Here is a 25,000-nt window from a genome sequence, read left to right as displayed (position 1 = left end):
CAAGGACGTGCAGGGACTTGAAGGTACAAAATGTTTGGATGAGCGATAACTTCATTTCCTCTTTTTCTGTGCCAGGTTTGTCTGTTTTTATTGTGGGGGAGCTTGAGGGCGATACCACTCTTTGATACGATATTATGTCCACGGGTTTGACCAGCACGTGTGATATCACGCAGGGCCCATTTGTAAGTCGCTACTGGTGCCTTTCCAGGAAACGCCATTTTTCTGTGTGCTGGGCGAAGAATATTTGATGTGCTCCCCATCTTTCTAATGCCGACTGATGCCAAGAGTAGTGTGATTAATTGCGTCTTTTGAGTCACGACGAGAAAAATGTACATCACGACCAAAGGGACTACATCAGAGGGATCTGGCGAGCTGCTGGTTTCATGTGGGGGGTGGGGGGGGGTAAATGAAAAACTGTGCAAACAGAATCATGTTGACTTTCCTCCTCTGCTGACCTATTCTTGCCAGTCTAAATCAGACTAGCCCCGCTCCCGGGGGGGAATAAAACATCAGGGGAATGCTCACTGAATGCTACTTAAGTGCAATCAAGGCACACTTTTTAAAGGGCAAAATGCACTTTTTTTTGGTAATTTTGTCCATCATCCACAATCTTTATGTACGACAAAAACACGTCTTTCCGTTTTCTGTGAATTCGAAGTACTGAAAGGTTGTTTGCATTAGGCTAAAAACCCCCGATAAAATAAGGTGAAAAAAAGATACATAGAAGGTCATTATTAATGAAAATACATATAATTTATACATTTTGTGTGTATTAATAAATGTTCATTGTTCAATTTATTGCAACATTTGAAAATGAGCAGATTTTTATAACTGTAGGACAAAAACACGTCTTTCCGTTTTCTGTGAATTCGAAATAGGGAAAGGTTGTTTGCCTTAGGCTATTATTTTGCCTCGGGCTGCAAGGATTAATCGACTGATTCGGTGAGAGAAAAGCTGCGATTTATATTATTTTGCTTTGATTAATTGTGTGAGTGTAACCAAATAAAATAAAATAAAATCTGGACCGCATAAAAGAAGGTAAAACAAGTGAAATAGAAGGTAATGGGTAAATTTAATGTAAAAGAAGGTAAAGGTAAATGAAGGTCAATCGAAGGCAAGGGAAGGTAGAAAAAAGGTAAATAGAAGGAACAAGTTAAATAAATGGTAAGACAAGGTAAAGGGTAAGCTGGAGTTGAAATAAGCTAAATAATATGTAAAAAATGATTTTAAAAAGTTAAATACAATGTAAATTAAAAGTAAAATAAGGTAATTAAAAAGGTAAACAAAAGGTCAAACAAGTATAAATAGAATTTAAAAGATGGTACAACAAGGTATAGGGTAAATAAAAGTTAATTAGAAGGTAAAAGACAGTGTATAGAAGGTAAACACAAGGCAATAGAAGGTAATAAAAAGTAAAAGCAAGTGGGAAAAGGTCAATTGAAGTCAAAAGAAGATTAATATAAGGTAAATATAAAGGAAAATATGGTAAATAAAAGGAAAAAGAAGGTAATTAGAAAGGGTGAATAAGGGGTAAATGAAGGTGAATAGAAGGTAATTATGAGTTAAAAGAAGAAAACATAGAAGGTAAAAGCATGTAAATAAAATATAAAATAAGGTGAAAAGAGGGTAAATATAAGCTAAAAAATGTTAGAAGGAACCCCCGATAAAATAAGGTGAAAAAAAGGTACATAGAAGGTCATTATTAATGAAAATACATATAATTTATACATTTTGTGTGTATTAATAAATGTTCATTGTTCAATTTATTGCAACATTTGAAAATGAGCAGATTTTTATAACTGTAGGACAAAAACATGTCTTTCCGTTTTCTGTGAATTCGAAATAGTGAAAGGTTGTTTGCCTTAGGCTATTATTTTGCCTCGGGCTGCAAGGATTAATCGACTTATTCGGTGAGAGAAAAGCTTCGATTTATATTATTTTGCTTTGATTAATTGTGTGAGTGTAACCAAAAAAATAAAAAATAAAATCTGGACCGCATAAAAGAAGGTAAAACAAGTGAAATAGAAGGTAAATTGAATGTAAAAGAAGGTAAAGATAAATGAAGGTCAATCGAAGGCAAGGGAAGGTAGAAAAAAGGTAAATAGAAGGAACAAGTTAAATAAATGGTAAGACAAGGTAAAGGGTAAGCTGGAGTTGAAATAAGCTAAATTATATGTAAAAAAGGATTTAAAAAAAGTTAAATACAATGTGAATTAAAGGTAAAATAAGGTAATTAAAAGGTAAACAAAAGGTCAAACAAGTTAAATAGAAGGTACAAGATGGTACAAAAAGGTATAGGGTAAATTGAAGTTAAATAGAAGGTAAAATACAGTGTATAGAAGGTAAACACAAGGCAATAGACGGTAATAAAAAGTAAAAGCAAGTGGGAAAAGGTCAATTGAAGTCAAAAGAAGATTAATATAAGGTAAATATAAAGTAAAATATGGCAAATATAAGGAAAAAGAAGGCAATTCGAAGGGGTGAATAAGGGGTGAATGAAGGTGAATAGAAGGTAATTATGAGTTAAAAGAAGAAAACATAGAAGGTAAAAGAAGGTCAATAAAATATAAAATAAGGTGAAAAGAGGGTAAATATAAGCTAAAAATGTTTAGAAAACAATAAAATAAGGTGAAAAAAAGGTACATAGAAGGTCATTATTAATGAAAATACATATCATTTATACATTTTGTGTGTATTAATAAATGTTCATTGTTTAATTTATTGCAACATTTGAAAATGAGCAGACTTTTATAACTGCTGTGCAATTATTATATATTAAATAATATTATCACATTTTTGAGTCTCAACTACAGTTGCAAGTCCGCAACATTAGATTGGCAGTAGTGTATAGTTTTTTTTAGTTTTTTGTTGCGCCCTAAAAAGTGTTAATACTGTAAGTTCTGCACTTATTACACATCAGCTGTTTGACTGTAACATGCATTAGTTGTAGTTTTCATGAACACATTTGGAGGTGTTGAGGTCGCCACGTAAAATCGCCAACCCTAAATCAGTAGCATGTCAATAGCAAAGCATTTTTGGAAAAAGCGAAGCCTTACTTTTCTTAAGTTGGAGCAGTTCTTTTGAAGTCAATTTTCTTTGTTGGCATTGACAATTGCAACATTACCTAGAGCAGAGGTGTCAAACTCATTTTAGCTCAGGGGCCGCATGGAGAAAAATGTATTCCCACGTGGGCCGGACGGGGAAAATCATGGCATAATAACTTAAAAATACAACTACGACAACTTCAGATTGTTTTCTTTGTTTTACGTTGGCCCAAAATAGAACAAGCACATTCTGAAAATGTAAATATCACAAAAAATCCTCTTGACAAAACACTTCAAGTTTCAGAAAATTCAGAGGAAAATAAATGGTGCAGTTGCAAAAACACCATGAAGAACACAATGAATTTAGACTTAAAGGCCTACTGAAATGACTTTTTTTTATTTAAACGGGGATAGCAGATCCATTCTATGTGTCATACTTGATCAATTCGCGATATTACCATATTTTTGCTGAAAGGATTTAGTAGAGAACATCGACGATAAAGTTCGCAACTTTTGGTCGCTGATAAAAAAAGCCTTGCCTGTACCGGAAGTAGCGTGACGTCACAGGTTGAAAGGCTCCTCACATTTCCCCATTGTTTACACCAGCAGCGAGAGCAATTCGGACCGAGAAAGCGATGAATACCCCATTAATTTGAGCCAGGATGAACGATTCGTGGATGAGGTACGTGAGAGTGAAGGACTAGAGCGCAGTGCAGGACGTATCTTTTTTCGCTCTGACCGTAACTTAGTGTCGAATCCAATGAGCCCTTGTACCTTTCTCCTTTTTCTATTGTGGATCACGGATTTGTATTTTAAACCACCTCGGATACTATATCCTCTTGAAAATGAGAGTCGAGAACGCGAAATGGACATTCACAGTGACTTTTATCTCCACGACAATACATCGGTGAAGCACTTTAGCTCCGGAGCTAATGTGATAGCATCGTGCTTAAATGCAGATAGAAACAAAAGAAATAAGCCCCTGACTGGAAGGATAGACAGCAGATCAACAATACTACTATCAGGAGACACCGAACCAAACTCTGGACCTGTAACTACACGGTTAATGCTGTGCCGCCTGTCGAAGCCTAGCAATGCTGTTGCTAACGACGCCATTGAAGCTAACTTAGCTACGGGACCTCGTCAGAGTTATGATAAAAACATTAGCGCTCCACCTACGCCAGCCCTCATCTGCTCATCAACACCCGTGCTCACCTGCGTTCCAGCGATCGACGGCGCGACGAAGGACTTCACCCGATCATCGATGCGGTCGGCGGCTAGCGTCGGATAGCGCGTCTGCTATCCAACTCAAAGTCCTCCTGGTTGTGTTGCTGCAGCCAGCCGCTAATACACCGATCCCACCTACAGCTTTCTTCTTTGCAGTCTCCATTGTTCATTAAACAAATTGCAAAAGATTCACCAACACAGATGTCCAGAATACTGTGGAATTTTGCGATGAAAACAGAGCTGTTTGTATTGGGATACAATGTGTCCCAATACTTCCGCTTCAACCATTGACGTTGCGTGCATACGTCATCATACATAGACGTTTTCAACCGGAAGTTTCCCGGGAAATTCAAAATTGCACTTTATAAGTTAACCCGGCCGTATTGGCATGTGTTGCAATGTTAAGATTTCATCATTGATGTATAAACTATCAGACTGCGTGTTCGGTAGTAGTGGCTTTCAGTAGGCCTTTAATCTCAGTGTGTCTACAAAGCAATTCAACTTTAAGTCACAACCCGTCTAGGATTGAACAAAAACAAAATAAAACATGAATAAAAACGCTTCTATGTATAAACTACCTCATTTGTGATTACCACTGTTCAGTTTCTGTAAATTCGCTTGTATAACCCATTTTCCTTGCAAACTAGAAATGCTATTGCGACACCCAGTGGACACATTTAGAACAGCATTTTCTTTAGTTTAAAAATGCAGTTCAATTTTACACTCAGCATACTCGTCTCGCGGGCCGGATCGAACCTGTTCGCTGGGCCTGATTCGGCCCACGGGCCGCATGTTTGACATCCCTGGCCCAGAGGTAGTTTGGCTGAGTCCGCTCTCAGTGCTCCTGGAGTGATTTATTGATTGATTGAGACGTTTATTAGTAGATTGCACAGTACAGTACATATTCCGTACAATTGACCACTAAATGGTAACACCCGAATAAGTTTTTCAACTTGTTTAAGTCGGGGTCCACGTTAATGAATTCAAAACCGCACTAGAACAACACCTCCAGGCAACTTCAACCCTTGACTAACACCCTCCCCCTTCCACATCCCACCTCCCCGGATTGTAAATAACCAAATGTAAATAATCAACTGTATTTCTAATGTATATTCTTGTTCTTATGCTATCTGAACTCACTATGTTCTCTGCTCGCTGTACATATCCTACCAAGTCAGACCTACACTGTTTCAATGTCCACTTTCTGATGATGCAATTGTTGATGACTGAAGTGCTGATATCAACCAAACCCTCCTCATCCCACCTCCCCCCGGATTGTAAATAATGTAAATAATTCAATGTATATACTCTGATGATTAACTTGTGTGATGATTGTATTATGCTGATAGTATATATTTGTACCATGGATTAATTAACGTGGACCCCGACTTAAACAAGTTGCAAAACTTATTCGGGTGTTACCATTTAGTGGTCAATTGTACGGAATATGTACTGTACTGTGCAATCTACTAATAAAAGTTTCAATCAATCAATCAATCAAAAGCCAAGAAAGGAGTCGGCAACCGAGCGTGACCCCCAGGTACTGTAACTTGGCACCGCTGGATTTTACGTAGGACCGGCGGGATTTAGTCGGTGCCAAAAAGTACCAGGTTCGGAATTTTAAAAAAATTGTGCTAGCTGTTTTTTACTATTTAGAATGCACAACAGAATAGTGCTGCTAGGATCCTGATGAGAGTGCGGAAATATGACCACGTCACCCCAATTCTCAAATCCCTTCGCTGGCTTCCTGTTCCACTCAGGATTGATTTCAAAGTCTCCCTGCTAACCCACCAGTGCCTCCATGGAAATGCCCCCCCTCTACCTTCAAGAACTACTCACCCCCAAATCCTCCACACGACAGGCTAACCTCCTCCAACCTCCAGAGACAAAGCTACGAACATGTCTGCTCCGCTGCTCCCAGTCTGTGGAACGCTCTCCCTGACCACCTGAGGGCACCACAGACTGTGGATGCTTTTTTTAAAAAAAGGCTTAAAAGCCCTTCTTTTTAAAAAAGCCTTTTTTTTTTTTTTTTTTAGATATGTGCATACTAGCTATAGCTATTTGGCTGTTCTAATTTATTTTTTTTATTTTTTTTCTTTATCATCTTTTTAATTTTTTTTTTTTTTTTTTAATACACTGTAGCACTTTGAGATTGTTTACTCAATATAAAGTGCTTTTTACAAATAAAATCTATTATTATTATTATTATTATTATCGGTAAAAATAGTGTGTTTTTGTCTCACATAACGACTGAAGATATCCAAAAAAAGTGCCGTTTTTTGGTATTCCTGCTGAAACTAAGCCGAAGAAGAAGAGCTTAAAACCCAAGCGCTTGCCCCGCGGCCTTGTTGGCAACAGCACGCGATGTGCTGGTTGCGAGGCAGCGGAGCGGCACCACCGGACTCGTCCCCTTTCCGCTGCGTCCCACTTTCTCCGAGCACTCCACGCAGGAGGTCCATTCGTCTAATAAACCCCCCAAGAGTCTGACAGGCGACCGATGATATCCTCAGGTTGAAACAAGAGCGCGGTTACGGTTATCCCAGACAGCTCGCACAAGGATGGCCGTATCGCTAGACGTGTAAATGGACACCAAAAAAAAAAAATCCCTTCTTTTCTTACAACTCCAGTCCCAGTTCCTCCTGGTGGATTGGCATGATGGCGCTCACGCTGACCTCGCCTTCTGCCTCCCATTAACTGATGTGGCTGACTGTTGATTATGCAACAGAGACGGGGAGCCATAATTAGGAGGGTAATGAGAACAGAGATGGCTAATTTGTCCGTCTAATGCCTCCGCAAACACCGCCGCCAACACATGCTGCCGATAAATGACAGGGTTCTCGCAGCGGGTCTTCAACAGGGGGATCCGCGACTCTTCTGGGGGTCTGCGGAGGTACTGCAGGTGGGGTCGGGCAGTTTTCATACTCATTCCGCCACGGATGGGTGTCCGGTGGTTTTATGGGCACCGACCAAATTACAACATTACAACACAATTAAGTCGTTTTTTTTCACACATTCTCTGTGTTCTGTATTGTTGCATATATCTTATCAGGTGCATTCAGGCACCCCCGGAATTATAAGCATCAACATTCCAGTACAATTAAGTAGTTTTTTGTGATCAAACTCAATGTTTAGTATTGTTGCATATTTCATATCTTTGAATGTATGACTTAATTATCATTTGATTTATATAATTAAAACATTTAAATTTCGTCTATTCAACAACAATGTCGCACAATTCCGTAATAATTAACTTTTTTTTTTTTACTGTTTAATAAAGGTGCGGGAAAAACATATTCACATCCAAATAGTGATTCACATTTACGATGATTTTGAATCGATTATGTGTTCAAGAATTGATTTTTAAAAATGTATTTTTTCAACTATCTTCACAGTGATTGAGGTGCATTCACAAACCCCAGGAATTATGAGCATCAACATTACAACACAATTAAGTCGGTTTTTTCACACGTTCTCTGTGTTCTGTATTGCTGTATATTTGTTATTTTTTTAATGTATGACTTAGGTATCATTTAATTTATATAATTTAAATATTTCAATTTTGTCTATTCTACCTGAATGTCGCACAATTGCAAGTTTTTCTTTTTTAAGTAACAGTTCGGTCACTGTTTAACAGGGTTGCCAAAAAAAAAAGATTCATATCACGATTGATATTTACGACAATTTTAAATCAATGTTCAAGAGAATACTTTTAAGAAGTCGTTTTTCGACTATCTTTGCGGTGATTGAGGTGCATTCGGGAACCTCCGGAATTTTGAGCATCAACATTACAACACAGTTAAGTTGTTTTTTTTATCATACTCAATGTTTAGTCTTGCTGCATATTTCTTATTTTTTAATGTATGACTTCGTTATCATTTGATTTATATCATTTAAAAAATAAAATTTTGTGGATTCAACAAGAATGTCGCACAATTCCGTGCCGGAAAAAATCACATACAAATAGTGATTCACATTTATGACGATTTTGAATCGATTATAAATGTTGAAGATTTGATTTTTAAAAATAGTTTTTTTCGACTATCTTCGTGGTGATTGAGGTGCATTCACAAACCCCAGGAATTATGGACATCAACATTACAACACAATTAATTGGTTTTTTTAATACTTTCTCTGTGTTATGTATTGCTGCATATTTCTTATTTTTTAATGTATGACTTAGTTATCATTTGATTTATATAATTTAAAAAAATCAATTTCGTCTATTCAACAACAATGTCGCACAATTCCGTATTAATTAACTTTTTTTTTTACTGTTTAACAAGGGTGCCGGAAAAAAATATTCACATCCAAATAGTGATTCACATTTACGACGATTTTGAATCGATTATGTGTTCAAGAATTGATTTTTAAAAAGACGTTTTTTCAACTATCTTCACAGTGATTGAGGTGCATTCACAAACCCCAGGAATTCTGAAAATCAACATTACAACACAATTAAGTAGCTATTTTCACACATTCTCTGTGTTCTGTATTGTTGCATATTTCTTATTTTTTAATGTATGACTTAGGTATCATTTAATTTATATAATTAAAATATTTCAATGTCGTCTATTCAACAAGAATGTCGCACAATTCCGTAAATAATAAACTTTTTTTTTCTTTATTTTAATCAAAATTGAACATTTTCCATTTTTTAAGTAACCGTTCAGGCACTGTTTAATAGGAATGCCGGAAAAAATTATTCACATCCACATCGTGATTTATATTTATGACAATTTTGAATCGATTATAAATTTTTAAGAATTTTAAATAGGCGTTTTTCAGACAATCTTTGCGGTGATTGAGGTGCATTTACGAACCCCCAGAATTATAAGCATCAACATTACCAAACAATTAGGTCGGGTTTTTTTCACACATTCTCTGTGTTCTGTATTGCTGTATATGTTTTATTTTTTAATGTATGACACAGGTATCATTTAATTTATATAATTTTAATATTTCAATTTGTGGATGTCGCACATTTGCAAGTTTTTCTTTTTTAAGTAACAGTTCGGGCACTGTTTAACAGAGTTGGCAAAAAAAAATAATTCATATCACAATTGATATTTACGACAATTTCAAATCAGTTAAAAATTTCAAGAAATTACTTTTAAGAAGTTGTTTTTTGACTATATTTGCGGTAAATTGAGGTGCATTCAGGAACCCTCGGAATCATAAGCATCAACATTACAACACAATTATTATTATTTTTTATCGTACTCAACGTTTTGTCTTGCTGCTTATTTCTTATTTTTTAATGTATGACTTAATTATCATTTCATTTATGTAATTTAAATATTTAAATGTTGTCTATTCACCGTGAGTATCGCACAATTCCGTCGGTACTACCGTGTATCGATTCACGTAAAATCAAACAGTGCCACTTTGTTGCACGTGACGCCACAGGAGACTAAACACCGGCTCACGTAAACAACCCACTTAAGCAGCACTCGGGGCGCACTCGGACAAACACCCACTCAGTAACTGTCAGGGTTGTCCCTGACAGTTTGGTCAAGTTTTAGTTTTCCTCTGCGTTTGTCTTAGTTTCCTGTCTTTAGTTCCTGTCAGCACTCTTATTTTGGTTATTTCCTGATTATCTCCCTGAGTGTTTTGTCCCCTCAGCTGTGGCTGATTGGCACCTGGCCACACCTGGTGCCAGTCAGCCAGCTGCTATTTAAACCTGTCCTGCCCTCCAGTCACGGCTGGATCATTGTCATTAGAATACTTGTCACTTGTCACTTCTACCCGTAGCTTCTACCTATTTGTCGTTGTAGCTCCGTCTACTTTTGTCCACTCCGCTTTAGTCATAGTTCCTTCGTGTCACAGTAAGTGTTTTTGTTTATTGTCCACAGTTAGCCTTTGTGCTATTTTAGTTTATAGCCTAGTTTGTTCTCCGCCTTGTGCGCGCCTTTTGTTTGTACCCTTTTGTTTTTGTTTTTTGCCATAGTATCTTAATTAAATCGTGTTTTCCTGTTCAATGCCTGCCATCATCTCTGCATCTTGGGGTTCGGCACCTACAAACTCTGACAGTAACGTTGCATTTTTCAATAGCAACAATGCACGTACGCTTGGTAGAAAATGCTCCAAGGTTAAGAAAGGTTTCGCTCTTTAAAATTTGCCAGCTTGATACTAATTTACATTGAATTTGCCATAGACAGGCTACTATTAGCATTAGCGATTTCACATGGCGATATTAACACATCTAAATTTGGTAATGGAAACTACAACTAAGAGGAATGTTACAATCAAACAGCTGGTGTGTAATAAGCACAGTATGTACAGCATCAACACTTTTTAGGGCACAACATAAAACATTTAGCTTCCTGGACAGAGCTACTTCCTAGTTTGACAACATTACATTAAAACATTACATTGAAAAATACAATTTTATCCTCAAACAATTAATATTTATCTACTCACACAAAAGTACCAAAAATTGGTACCGATTCCTAGGTATTGGGAATTGTTACCGTATCGCTAACTGACTAGTCTTACTGAAGTTATTATTTGGAAAAACTGTTTACTTTTACTTGAGTCATATTACTCTCAGGAAAGAGTGCCACAACTTTTTCCCCTGAGGGCCAAACACTGACAAATCAAAGGCTGCGGGGGCCATTTTGGTAGTTTACACCTTCAAAACCAGTACAACATATTGATTTTTTAATTCAAAGAACTGGAAAATGCAAATTCGGTAGAAATGTTGTCAATGCTGAAGATCCAAAGCCGAACTGAAATGCTAACAGTTAGCACGTTGGCCAGATGGCGTTAAGTAACAAATATATAAACAAAATAAGCTAAAAAAAAAAAAAAACTAAAAAAAAAACTAGCGTGTTAGCAGTACTATGCTAACAATAGCAGGCTTATAGTTAGCACTAGTGAAATATCAAAATATATGACACAGAGGTGTATATCTGCTAAATTAGTTAAACAAGTATTGTTCTGATGTTAGCATTAGCATGCGGCAAGTACTAAAATATATTACTTTGAGATGTGTACCTTGACAAATGTGTTTAAAATTATAGCACGCTAACGATAGCATGCATCAAATACCAAAACATGACTTAAGTGTATACTGTACCTACAAAATTAGCTAAAAAAAATAAAATAATGTTGACATGCTAACAGGCACCATTCGTCAAATAAGAAAATATACTGTATGACGCTAAGGTGCAACATTTTCAAAAAAGCTAGCATGCATAATATTGGAATGCTAACCACTTTGAGCACCCCAGCTCTAAAGTAACGATACTTTTACTTGCAATTTTCGGCTAATCTACCCACATCTGCTAGCGATTAGCATTCTAATTACCAGCTCGCAATTAGTTGGGCAAGTTGCCAACGAACGAGCCGGGCACTAGAAGTTGGCTAGCGATTAGCATGCCAGTTAATAGCTATCGATTAGCACACTCGTTGTCGTCTCTGCTACAGTATATTACGGTATTTGAATATCTTAGTATTGCGCAATAACATGGCAATAAAGGGCAGTTTGATTGCCATGTCGTTCATAAGTGCCGATATTCTTGTTCAAGGAACCCTCAAGCACACGCTTAAGCTCTTCAGGTCATCAGACGTTCAACATTTGGTCGCAATTAAATGCAAACAACTGCTCCGCACACCTGTCTTTGTTGGCTTTCTGTTGGTACGCCACATTAATGCACATCTGTCAGACCTGTGAATATTTATATGTTCGGGCCCCAGACCTCGCACGTGCACACCCATTCCCGGTTATGGAGCTGTGCACACACTTATACACTTTGCGAGCACCGAGACCCCCCCAGGAGCTGTCTGGTAAACCGGGCAGATGGCTGACTGAGTAGAACGGGCCTGCGTAGAGTGGTGCTAATTGTTGTCTGCTAACCCACGAGGCTCAGAAGGACAATACTTTGAGGTAGTTTACTTTGAATAAGGTCGGACTGAAGGAAATTTGTCGGAGAAAATGTCTTTATTCGGAAAAAACAAAACAAGATTGTAGCCGCAACCACACAGCACATCCTCTGACAGTTTATTAAGGTGCGTTCACGAACCTCCGGAATTATGAGCATCAACATTACAACACAATTAAGTCGTCTTTTTTCACATATTCTCTGTGTTTTGTATTCTTACATATTTCTTCTTTTGAGTGCATGACTTACGTACAAATTAATTTATATAATTTAGATATTTAAATGTTGTCTATTCAACAAGAATGTTGCACAATTCCGTAATAGTTAAATATGTTTCTTTTTTTCTTTTTTTACCAAAATTGCAAGTTCTCCATTTTTAAAGTAATGGTTCAGGCACTGTTTAATAAGGGTGTCGTAAAAATATGATTCACATCCAAATTGTGATTCATATTTACGACTATTTAGAATCAATTATAACTGTTTTAGAATGTATTTTTTTTAAATACTTTTTTCGACTATGATTGAGGTGCATTCACAAACCGCAGGAATTATAAGCATCAACATTCCAATACAATTAAGTAGTTTTTATACTCAACGTTTAGTATTGTTGCATATTTCTTATTTTTGAATGTATGACTTAGTTATCAATTGATTTATATAATTTACAAATTTCAATTTAGTCCATTCAACAAAATTGTCGCACAATTCCGTAATAATTAACTTCTTTTTTTTTACCAAAATTGCAAATTCTACAATTTTTAAGTAACGGTTCAGGCACTCTTTATTTAATAAGGGTGCCGGAAAAAAATATTCCCATCCAAGTCGTGATTCATATTTACGACAAATTGTACAATAATTTATTTTTACAAATATGTTTTTTTTTACTATCTTCGCAGTGATTGAGGTGCATTCACAAACCCCAGGAATTATGAGCATCACGGTTACAACACAATTAAGTAGTTTTTTTTTACACGTTCTCTGTGTTCTGTATTGTTGCATATTTCTTATTTTTTTATGCATGATTTAGGTATCATTTAGTTTATATAATCTAAATATTTTAATTTTGCCTATTCAACAAGAATGTCGCACAATTTCGTAATAAATAACTTTTTGTTTTCTTTTTCTTAACCAAAATTGTATTCACATCCAAATTGTGATTCATATTTACGAGGATTTTGAATCGATTATAAATGTTGAAGAATTTTAAATAGACGTTTTTTTAGACTATCTTTGCAGTGATTGGGGTGCATTCACTAACCCCCAGAATTATAAACATCAACATTACGAAACAATTAAGTCGTTTTTTTGTGTTCTGTATTGCTGTATATTTCTTATTTTTTAATGTATGGCGTAGGTATCATTTAATTTATATAATTTAAATATTTCAATTGTGTCTATTCTACGTGAATGTCGCACAATTGCAAGTTTTTCTTTTTTAAGTAACAGTTCGGGCACTGTTTTTTTACAGGGTTGCCCAAAAAATTTATTCATATCCAAATCACGATTGATATTTACGACAATTTTAATCAATTAAAAATGTTCAAGAAATTACTTTTAAGAAGTCGGTTTTCAACTATCTTTGATTGAGGTGCATTTACGAACCCCCGGAATTATAAGCATCAACATTACAACACAATTAAGTAGTTTTTTTTATCATACTCCATGTTTTGTCTTGCTGCATATTTCTTATTTTTTAATGTATGACTTAGTCATCATTTCATTTATGTAATTTAAATATTAAAATTTTGACATTTAAAAAAAAAAAATGCAAGTTTTCCATTTTTTAAGTAATGGTTAGGGTACTGTTTAATAGGGATATCGGGAAAAAAAAAAGATTCACATCCAAAACGAGATTCATTTTAACCACAATTATGAAACGATTATAAATGTTCAAGAATTCATTTTTAAAAAGACGCTTTTTCGACTATCTTCGCGGGGATTGAGGTGCATTCACGAACCCGCGGAATTATGAGCATCAACAGTAGAACACAACCAAGTGTTTTTTTTTGCACATTCTCTATGTTTTGTAGTGCTGCATATTTCTAGTTTTTTAATGTATGACTTAGTTATCATTTCATTTATGTAATTTAAATATTCAAATGTTGTCTATTCTCGCACAATTTCATAATCATATAATTAATTTTTATATTAAAAAAAATAAAAATGCAAGTGTTCCATTTTTTTAAGTAATGGTTCGGATACTGTTTAACAGGGGTCCTGTAAAAAAAAAGATTAACTTACAAAACAAGATTCATATCTACGACGATTTTGAAACGATTGTAAATATTCAAGAATTCATTTTTAAAAATAAATGTTTTTCTACTATCTTCGCGGTGATTTAGGTGCATTCACAAACCCCCGGAATAATGAGCAGCAACTTTACAATACAAGTGTTTTTTTGTTGTTTTTTTGCACATACTCTATGTTTTGTATTGCTGCATATTTCTTATTGTTGAATGTAGGACCTAGTTATAATTTCATTAATATAAAATTCTAATATTTCAATTGTGTCTATTTAATGTGAATGTTTAATAGCAATAAACATGTTGGTTTTTTTCTTCCACAAAACGTTTCCACTTTTACATTTTTTAAATCCAAATCCCTATTCCTAACCGTGAAAATTTTGCTCACCATTCCCGTAGCATGAATTTTTTTGATATCGTTACATCCCTATATACAAGTGTGATCACTTTCTCCGCACACTTGCTCATTTTTGTTGGAAACATTCGCCAGATGCACTCCGTTTCGCCGTCATATTTCACCACAGCTACAGTATATTAATTTGCTGTGCAAATATCAGTACCTTTTATGGTAATTATGTGAATATCAGCCGCCATTTTTGTCATTAAATTAACAAGGGGGGTGATGTAAAGTCCTCTGGAAAACCTCAGGTTATTGCGGTGTGATATTTATAAGGTCAAGCACATTGACAAATACGGCGATAAATATGACAACTGCGATAATTTTTCTCTTAATACTCGTGATATGATTTTTTTGGAAAATATCGTTACATCCCTATATACAAGTGTGATCACCATCTCCGCACACTTCCATCCATCCATCCATCTTCAACCGCTTATCCGGAATCGGGTCGCGGGGACAGCAGCTCCAGCAAAGACCCCCAGACTTCCCTCTCCAGAGCAACATTTGCGACTTCCTCCTGGGGAATCCCGAAGCGTTCCCAGGCCAGAGAGGAGATGTAATCCCCCCATCTGGTCCTTGGCCTGCCGCGGGGCCTCCTCCCAGTGGGACGTGCAACGAGGACCTCCCTAGGGAGACGCTCGTGAGGCATCTGCACGAGATGCCCGAACCACCTAAGCTGGCTCCTTTCCAAGCGAAGGAGCAGCGGCTCTACTCCGAGTCTCTCTCGGGTGACTGCACTTCTCACCCTATCTCTAAGGGAGATGCCAGCCACCCTTCTGAGGAAACTCATTTCGGCCGCTTGTATCCGCGATCTTATTCTTTCGGTCATTACCCACACTTCATGACCGTAGGTGAGAGTAGGAATGTAGATAGCTCGGTAGACCGAGAGCTTTGCCTTCTGGCTCAGCTCCCGTTTCGTCACAACAGTGCGGCAGAGAGACTGCAATACTGCCCCAGCTGCTCCGATTCTCCGGCTGATTTCCTTCTCCATCTTTCCCTCACTCGTGAACAAGACCCCGAGATACTTAAACTCCTCCACCTGGGACAGAGTCCTGTCCCCTACCCGGACTGTACAAACCATCGGTTTCCTGCTGAGAACCATGGCCTCAGATTTGGAGATGCTGATCCTCATTCCAGCCGCTGAACACTCGGCTGCGAACCGATCCAGTGAGAGCTGAAGGTCACGAACCGAAGGTGCCATCAGGACCACATCATCTGCAAACAGCAGTGACGCAACCTTTAGCCCCCCGAGACGTATACCCTCTCCGCCATGGCCACGACTCCGCCTAGAAATCCTGTCCATGAAAATCACAAACAGGATAGGTGACAGAGCGCAGCCCTGGCGGAGACCAACCCCCACTGGAAACGGATCCGACTTACATCCAAGCACCCGGACACAACTCTCGCTTTGGTTGTACAGAGATTGGATGGCCCTCAGCAGGGTTCCCCTCACTCCGTACTCCCTCAGCACCTCCCACAAGATCTCCCGAGGGACGCGGTCATACGCCTTCTCCAAATCCACAAAACACATGTAGACTGGATAGGCATACTCCCAGGCCCTCTCCAGGATTCCCGCAAGCGTAAAGAGTTGGTCAGTTGTTCCACGACCAGGACGGAATCCACATTGCTCCTCTTGAATCTGAGGTTCGACTATCGGCCGGACCCTCCTTTCCAGTACCTTGGCGTAAACTTTCCCAGGGAGGCTGAGTAGTGTGATACCCCTGTAATTAGCACACACCCTCTGGTCCCCCTTTTTGAAAAGGGGAACCACCACCCCAGTCTGCCACTCCCTCGGCACTGTCCCAGACTTCCACGCAATGTTGAAAAGGCGTATCAACCAAGACAGCCCATCAACACCCAGAGCCTTCAGCATTTCTGGACGGATCTCGTCAACCCCCGGAGCTTTGCCACTGTGGAGTTGTCTAACTACCTCAGTGACTTCACTCCGAGAGATCGACGTCGATCCCCCATCATCCTCAGGCCCTGCTCCTATCAGGGAAGGTGTGTCTGATGTATTTGGGTTCAGGAGTTCCTCAAAGTGCTCTGTCCAACGCCCCACGACTTCCTCACTTGAAGTCAGCAAAGTCCCATCCTTGCCGTACACAGCTTGGATGGTTCCCTGCTTCCCCCTCCTGAGGTGCCGTATGGTCTTCCAGAACAGCTTTGGTGCCGCCCGATAGTCCTTCTCCATGGATTCCCCGAACTGCTCCCACACCCTCTGCTTAGCCTCGTCCACAGCCACGGCCGCTGCCCTTCGGGCCCGTCGGTACCTTGCAACTGCCTCCGGAGTCCCCTGGGATAACATACCCCGGTAGGACTCCTTCTTCAGTCGGACGGCTTCCCTGACCACCACTGTCCACCAGGGTGTTCGAGGGTTACCGCCCCTTGAGGCACCTAAGACCTTCTGGCCACAGCTCGCATCTGCAGCTTTAGCAATAGAGGCTTTGAACATTGCCCATTCCTGTTCAATGTCCCCAACCTCCACAGGGATGGCAGAGAAGTCCCGCCGGAGGTGGGAGTTGAAGTCCTTCCGGACAGAGGACTCCTCCAAACGTTCCCAGTTCACCCGCACTACACGCTTGGGTTTGCCAGGTCTGTCCAGAGGTTTCCCCTGCCATCTAACCCAACTCACCACCAGATGGTGATCAGTTGACAGTTCAGCCCCTCTCTTCACCCGAGTGTCCAAAACATACGGCCTCAGATCAGCTGATACGATTACAAAATCGATCATTGATCTTTGGCCTAGGGTGCTCTGGTACCAGGTACACCTATGAGCATCCTTATGCTTGAACATGGTGTTTGTTATCGCAAGTCCGTGACTAGCACAGAAGTCCAATAACAATCCATCACTCAGGTTCAGATCAGGGAGACCGTTCCTCCCAATCACGCCAGTCCAAGTATCACTGTCATTGCCCACGTGCGCGTTGAAGTCCCCCAGCAAGACTATGGAATCCCCTGCCGGCGCCCCATACAGGACCCCATGCAAGGTATCCAAGAAGGCTGAATACTCTGAACTCCTGTTTGGTGCGTATGCACAAACAACAGTCAGAGTTTTCCCCCCTCCAACCCTAAGGCGAAGGGAGGCGACCCTCTTGTCCACTGGGGTGAACTCCAACGTACAGGCACTCAGCCGGGGACTCGTGAGTATCCCCACACCCGCCTGTGCCCTCACACCCTGAGCAACTCCAGAAGTGAACAAGGTCCATCCCTTGTCCAGGAGTGTGGTTTCAGAGCCCTTGCTATGCGTAGAGGTAAGCCCCACCAGATCCAACCGGTAGCGCTCCACCTCTCGCACCAGCTCAGGCTCCTTCCCCACCAGCGTAGAGACGTTCCACGTCCCGAAAGTCAGCCTCTGCTGCCCCGAATTGGTCCGTCCGGAGCCTCCACTTTCACCGCCATCCACTTGGCAGCGCACCCGACCCCACTGGTTCCGACCGCGGGTGGTGGGCCCACGTGGCAGAGAAGATGGTGTGTCCACGTAGCTTCTTCGGGCTGTGCCCGGCCGGGCTCCGTGGCAAGCCCGGCCACCAGGCGCTCGCTGACGAGCCCTACCTCCGGGCCTAGCTCCGGAGGAGGGCCCCGGGCTTCCTCCGGGCCGGGTAACGCATCCTCTTTTAGTGTAGTTCATGGGGGGTATCGTAACCCTGATGGGGGGGCATTCGGGTGCTACACCTTGCCCAAGGGTGACCCGGAACTATGTAAGGCAGGGGCGTTCAACTCCCTGAGGCTTAATACAAGCCCACATACCTATCTCCGCACACTTGCTCCTTTTTATTAGAAAAATTCACCACATGTGCTTCGTTTTGCCGTCATATTTCACCACAGCTACAGTATATATAATTTGCTGCGCAAATATCAGTACCTTTTATGGTAATTATGTGGATATCAGCCGCCAATTTTGTAATTCAATTAACGAAGGCGGGCGATATGAAGTCCTCTGGAAAACCTCGGGTTAGTGCAGTGTAATATTCATAAGGTCAAGGTTATTAAGAGCTGCGCTCCATTATTTATGTAAAATGATTGCTGGTGTAAAAACCCCACATGCTGCATTCGGAATGGAGTTTTTAAAAAGGCCATTTTGCTTTAAAATATCTGCTGCCTTAAAGGCCTACTGAAACCCACTACTACCGACCACGCAGTCTGATAGTTTATATATCAATGATGAAATCTTAACATTATAACACATGCCAATACGGCCGGGTTAACTTATAAAGTGACATTTTAAATTTGCCGCTAAACTTCCGGTTCGAAACGCCTCTGAGGATGACGTATGCGTGTGACGTAGCCCGGCGAACACGGGTATGCCTTCCACATTGAAGCCGATACGAAAAAGCTCTGTTTTCATTTCATAATTCCACAGTATTCTGGACATCTGTGTTCGTGAATCTGTTTCAATCATGTTCATTGCATTATGGAGAAGGAAGCCAAGCAAGCAAAGAAGAAAGTTGTCGGTGCGAAATGGACGTATTTTTCGAACGTAGTCAGCCACAACAGTACACAGCCGGCGCTTCTTTGTTTACATTCCCGAAAGATGCAGTCAAGATAGAAGAACTCGGATAACAGAGACTCTAACCAGGAGGACTTTTGATTTGGATACACAGACGCCTGTAGAGAACTGGGACAACACAGACTCTTACCAGGATTACTTTGATTTGGATGACAAAGACGCAGACGTGCTACTGTGAGTATGCAGCTTTGGCTTTTTTTGCGTATGTACGTAACTTTTTTAAAATATATAAGCTTTATGAACCTTGGGTTAGGTGAACGGTCTTTTGGGCTGAGTGATTGTGTGTGTTGATCATGTGTTTGAATTGTATTGGCGTGTTCTATGGAGCTAGGAGCTAGCAGAGGAGCTAGGAGCTAGCATAACACGTACCGTACCGTACGTGCGCGTCACGTACGTAACTTTTTAAAAATATATAAGCTTTATGAACCTTGGGTTAGGTGAACGGTCTTTTGGGCTGAGTGATTGTGTGTGTTGATCAGGTGTTTGAATTGTATTGGCGTGTTCTATGGAGCTAGGAGCTAGCAGAGGAGCTAGGAGCTAGCATAACAAACACGCAGGTGTTATTATGCAGGATTAATTTGTGGCATATTAAATATAAGCCTGGTTGTGTTGTGGCTAATAGAGTATATATATGTCTTGTGTTTATTTACTGTTGTAGTCATTCCCAGCTGAATATCAGGTACCGTGAGTATGCAGCCTTGGCTGCTAAACATTCGATAACTTGACCGTATGTGCGCGTCACGTACGTAACTTTTTAAAAATATATAAGCTTTATGAACCTTGGGTTAGGTAAACGGTCTTTTGGGCTGAGTGATTGTGTGTGTTGATCAGGTGTTTGAATTGTATTGGCGTGTTCTATGGAGCTAGGAGCTAGCAGAGGAGCTAGGAGCTAGCATAACAAACACGCAGGTGTTTTTATGCAGGATTAATTTGTGGCATATTAAATATAAGCCTGGTTGTGTTGTGGCTAATAGAGTATATATATGTCTTGTGTTTATTTACTGTTGTAGTCATTCCCAGCTGAATATCAGGTCACCCCCGGCTCTCACAGCATCTTCCCTATCTGAATAGCTTCAACTCCCCACTAGTCCTTCACTTGCACTTTACTCATCCACAAATCTTTCATCCTCGCTCAAATTAATGGGGAAATCTCGGTCCGAATCTCTCTCACTTCATGCGGCCATCATTGTAAACAATAGGGAACTTTGCGTATATGTTCAACTGACTACGTCACGCTACTTCCGGTAGGTGCAAGCCTTTTTTTTATCAGATACCAAAAGTTGCAATCTTTATCGTCGTTGTTCTATACTAAATCCTTTCAGCAAAAATATGGCAATATCGCGAAATGATCAAGTATGACACATAGAATAGATCTGCTATCCCCGTTTAAATAAAAAAAAATCATTTCAGTAGGCCTTTAATGGGGGGGCCGGTAATTGAAGACTCGGGTGAGCAAGTGCTGAAATGATGCCTTCGAGCTTAGCTTTTAGGGATTAATAAACAGACATGGGAGAAAAAAAAAATGACAGTTACAATAATCTTACTATAAAAAAGTAGGTCATGGGGAGGGGGAGGGGGGTGCAGAGGGCATTCGTGTTGAGTGCCCGAGCTGAAAATGATGTTTGGATTTGACTTGTGAAAATAGAGCAGCGGATTACGCCGAGGCCGCATGTCCTCAACAGCACGTTGGCTGGGCTGCGGCGTCGAGAGAAAGCTTTGATTCCCCCCCCCCCCCCCCCCGTGCATCAAGTCGACTGCTCGACACGCAAACAGGAAGCGAGCGCTGACGTTCTCGCAATCGCACGCCGCGTTTTGTGCAACGCGTCGTGCGATGCATTGTCGTACTCGGATGCAGAAGTCGTCCTTCACCGCCCCCCCACCCCCTGCTCCCCCGTCACAGCCACGATTCGTCCTTCCCTTTTCCTTCGCCAATGTCATCCTTCACACGTGGGAGGAAAAGTGGCCGCCATTTGGGAGACAGGGGAGCAAATCTCACCTCAGTGGCTAATTCTAAACACATTCGTGTTTGGTCAACTAAGATCCAACTACCAAACTACAATATAAAGTAGCGCGTACTATCAGTGGGCGTGTCGCGTGTGATCTACTAAGACTGCGTATACAATTGAAAAGTGGTGTATGATATACAAACTCCGTTTCCATATGAATTGGGAAATTGTGTTAGATGTAAATATAAACGGAATTCAATGATTTGCAAATCATTTTCAACCCATATTCAGTTGAATATGCTACAAAGACAACATATTTGATGTTCAAACTGCAAAGAATCATTATCTTTAGAATTTGATGCCAGCAACACGTGACAAAGAAGTTGGGAAAGGTGGCAATAAATACTGATAAAATTGAGGAATGCTCATCAAACACTTATTTGGAACATCCTACAGGTGAACAGGCAAATTGGGAACAGGTGGGTGCCATGATTGGGTATAAAAGTAGATTCCATGAAATGCTCAGTCATTCACAAACAAGGATGGGGCGTGGGTCACCACTTTGTCAACAAATGCGTGAGCAAATTGTTGAACAGTTTAAGAAAAACCTTTCTCAACCAGCTATTGCAAGGAATTTAGGGATTTCACCATCTACGGTCCGTAATATCATCTAAGGGTTCAGAGAATCTGGAGAAATCACTGCACGTAAGCAGCTAAGCCCGTGACCTTCGATCCCTCAGGCTGTACTGCATCAACAAGCGACATCAGTGTGTAAAGGATATCACCACATGGGCTCAGGAACACTTCAGAAACCCACTGTCAGTAACTACAGTTGGTCGCTACATCTGTAAGTGCAAGTTAAAACTCTCCAATGCAAGGCGAAAACCGTTTATCAACAACACCCAGAAATGCCGTTGGCTTCGCTGGGCCTGAGCTCATCTAAGATGGACTGATACAAAGTGGAAAAGTGTTTTGTGGTCTGACGAGTCCACATTTCAAATTGTTTTTGGAAACTGTGGACGTCGTGTCCTCTGGACCAAAGAGGAAAAGAACCTTCCGGATTGTTATAGGCGCAAAGTGTAAAAGCCAGCATCTGTGATGTATGGGGGTGTATTAGTGCCCAATACATGGGTAACTTACACATCTGTGAAGGCGTCATTAATGCTGAAAGGTACATACAGGTTTTGGAGCAACATATGTTGCCATCCAAGCAACTTTACCATGGACGCCCCTGCTTATTTCAGCAAGACAATGCCACATCAACGTGGCTTCATAGTAAAAGAGTGCGGGTACCAGACTGGCCTGCCTGTATCCCATTGAAAATGTGTGGCGCATTATGAAGCCTAAAATAGCACAACGGAGACCCCCCGACTGTTGAACAACTTAAGCTGTACATCAAGCAAGAATGGGAAAGAATTCCACCTGAGAAGCTTCAAAAATGTGTCTCCTCAGTTCCCAAACGTTTACTGAGTGTTGTTAAAAGGAAAGGCCATGTAACACAGTGGTGAACATGCCCTTTCCCAACTACTTTGGCACGTGTTGCAGCCATGAAAATCTAAGTTAATTATTATTTGCAAAAAAAACAAAAAACATTTATGAGTTTGAACATCAAATGTCTTGTCTTTGTAGTGCATTCAATTGATTATGGGTTGAAAAGGATTTGCAAATCATTGTATTCCGTTTATAATTACATCTAACAGAATTTCCCAACTCATATGGAAACGGGGTTTGTATACACTCCATCATTTACAGTACTGCACATTCATGTTATCATGCTCTTCCTACTTGTGAATAAAATAAAATAAATAAATAAATAAATATATATATATTTTAAATTTAATTATAAAAAAATATATATATATTTATATATATATATATGTGTATATATATATTTTTTTAAAATTTAATTTGAAGAAATAAAAAAATAAAAAATTATATATATATATATATATATATATATATATATATATATATATATATATATATATATATATATATATATATAATTTTTTATACTGTTTTCACAAAAACAACAAACTGACGACCTAGTGATATATATATATATATATATATATATATATATATATATATATATATATATATATATATATATATATATATATATATATATATATATATATATATATTATTATTATTTTTTTTTTAAATGTTTTTTTTAATTAATTTTTTTCCCCGTGAGATCCAACTCAAAGAAACTTGCCAAAAAACAACCCCCAAAAAACAAACAAAGAAATAAAAAAACAAAAATAAAAATAAAAAAACAAACCAAAAAAAATAAAACAAAAACTAAACAAAAAAATAAATAAAAATAATATTTAAATATTTTTGTTTTTTTTGTTTTTGTTTTCAAAAATATATTTTTAGGCCATTTCCATGCAACCAGGAGTTTTTCTAACCTTCAACGTGTTTTGTAAACTGTATATTACATTTATTATACCAAATAATACATTCTGACTCGAATCGTCACCGCAGGAATCAGAACCGGATTGAATCGTTAGGTTCCCAAAGATTCACACCCCTACTTTCTCTACTTATTTGTTTTCAATGTATCACCTTGTTTATTTGAGTCGGTTTTGCAACTAAACATCCTCAACGCTGTCATGAGGCACCTTTCATATTTCATACGCACAAGGAGTCATCCGTCGGTGAGATCCGACTCAAAGAAACTTGCCAAAATGAAGGCGTCGAACCATCTGCCTGCAAAAAGTGAGCATTCCTCAGAGGAAAAACCCACCGGGAGATTAATTGGTGTCAGAAAAAGGATTATTGAAGGTGAAAATGATAGTGAAAAAGTGTTTTACAAGAGGGCTTTTTCAGGAAAAAAAAAAAAATCTCACCATAAATCCTCACGTGTGGATTTATGCATCTATGTGTGACTTGGGTGTAGAATATTATGTTGGAACAATATTCTCATTTTGAAAGAGTTCTTTGCCAAATGTGTAATATCTGATTCCCTTCACAGATGGGACAGATTTAATCCTTTCTCTCCACAGCAACTGAAGTTTTTGATCAGGCATGTCAAGGGGGCACCTTCTTTGCTCTTTTACATGAGAACCTTTGAGTGTTGGGGTCCTCTTTAGCACTTTTTGTTTTGTTTTGCATGATAGGCTGACATGCAAACATATTTGAAGTGTGTTGCTAATTTGGAACTTCTCTTTGCTTTTTCTTTGTTTCTTTCATCATTTGGAAGCAGTCCAGAGAACACCAGGTGAGTTTATAACTTCCACACCTGCTTTCTATACATGCTTTCTTTTGTATTTGAAATTAGCTTGAGTTAGAAAGTATACATAAGGGGCACACGTGTTCTTAATGTCATTAATTAGGAGTTCCTTCCATGCAGTTTATGAACACAGATTTCTACTAATACTAAAAAAAAGTAGGTCATGCTAAAAGTTAGCGTTTAAATATTTACACAACGCAGAATTTATGAATACTAGGCTTTAGGGTGACATTTCCTTGAACTATAACCCTTACAGGTGAACTTAATTTGAGCTGCCACTTTCTTTTCTGTAACAAAAAGCCTACTGGCAAAATGTTAATTTTTGTACTCTTCCAATTAAGGCTGCTACTAATGACAATTTTGACAAATCGACTAATCGGATAATGAAGTCTATACCTATTTAATTGAGTCATTGCCTTTTAAAAGATATTTTAGGCATGTGCTTACTACAATAAAGATTACTACTTAATAAAACAATATATATATACACAGTCATGGTCAAATGTTAA

At 39.2% G+C, this 25,000-nt stretch overlaps 1 protein-coding gene and 1 long non-coding RNA gene across 3 annotated transcripts in view; both read left to right on the top strand.

The window, feature by feature from the left end:
* LOC133640407 (neurexin-3b) overlaps nt 1–25,000 on the top strand; it is an 869,211-nt gene that overhangs the window by 35,948 nt on the left and 808,263 nt on the right. For both annotated transcript variants that reach the window (XM_062033799.1, XM_062033798.1), the window contains exon 3: nt 24,462–24,479. In XM_062033799.1, the coding sequence (XP_061889783.1) occupies nt 24,462–24,479 (18 nt within the window). The remainder of the gene's footprint in view (nt 1–24,461; nt 24,480–25,000) is intronic.
* LOC133640411 (uncharacterized) lies at nt 556–1,653 on the top strand. The gene is made up of 2 exons (XR_009824138.1): nt 556–667; nt 885–1,653. It is a non-coding gene; the product is annotated as an uncharacterized LOC133640411 (long non-coding RNA).

This window comes from Entelurus aequoreus, linkage group LG23 (assembly GCF_033978785.1).
Source record: "Entelurus aequoreus isolate RoL-2023_Sb linkage group LG23, RoL_Eaeq_v1.1, whole genome shotgun sequence".
Taxonomy (NCBI): Eukaryota; Metazoa; Chordata; class Actinopteri; order Syngnathiformes; family Syngnathidae; genus Entelurus; species Entelurus aequoreus.
This window is presented reverse-complemented; position numbering and strand designations above follow the sequence as displayed.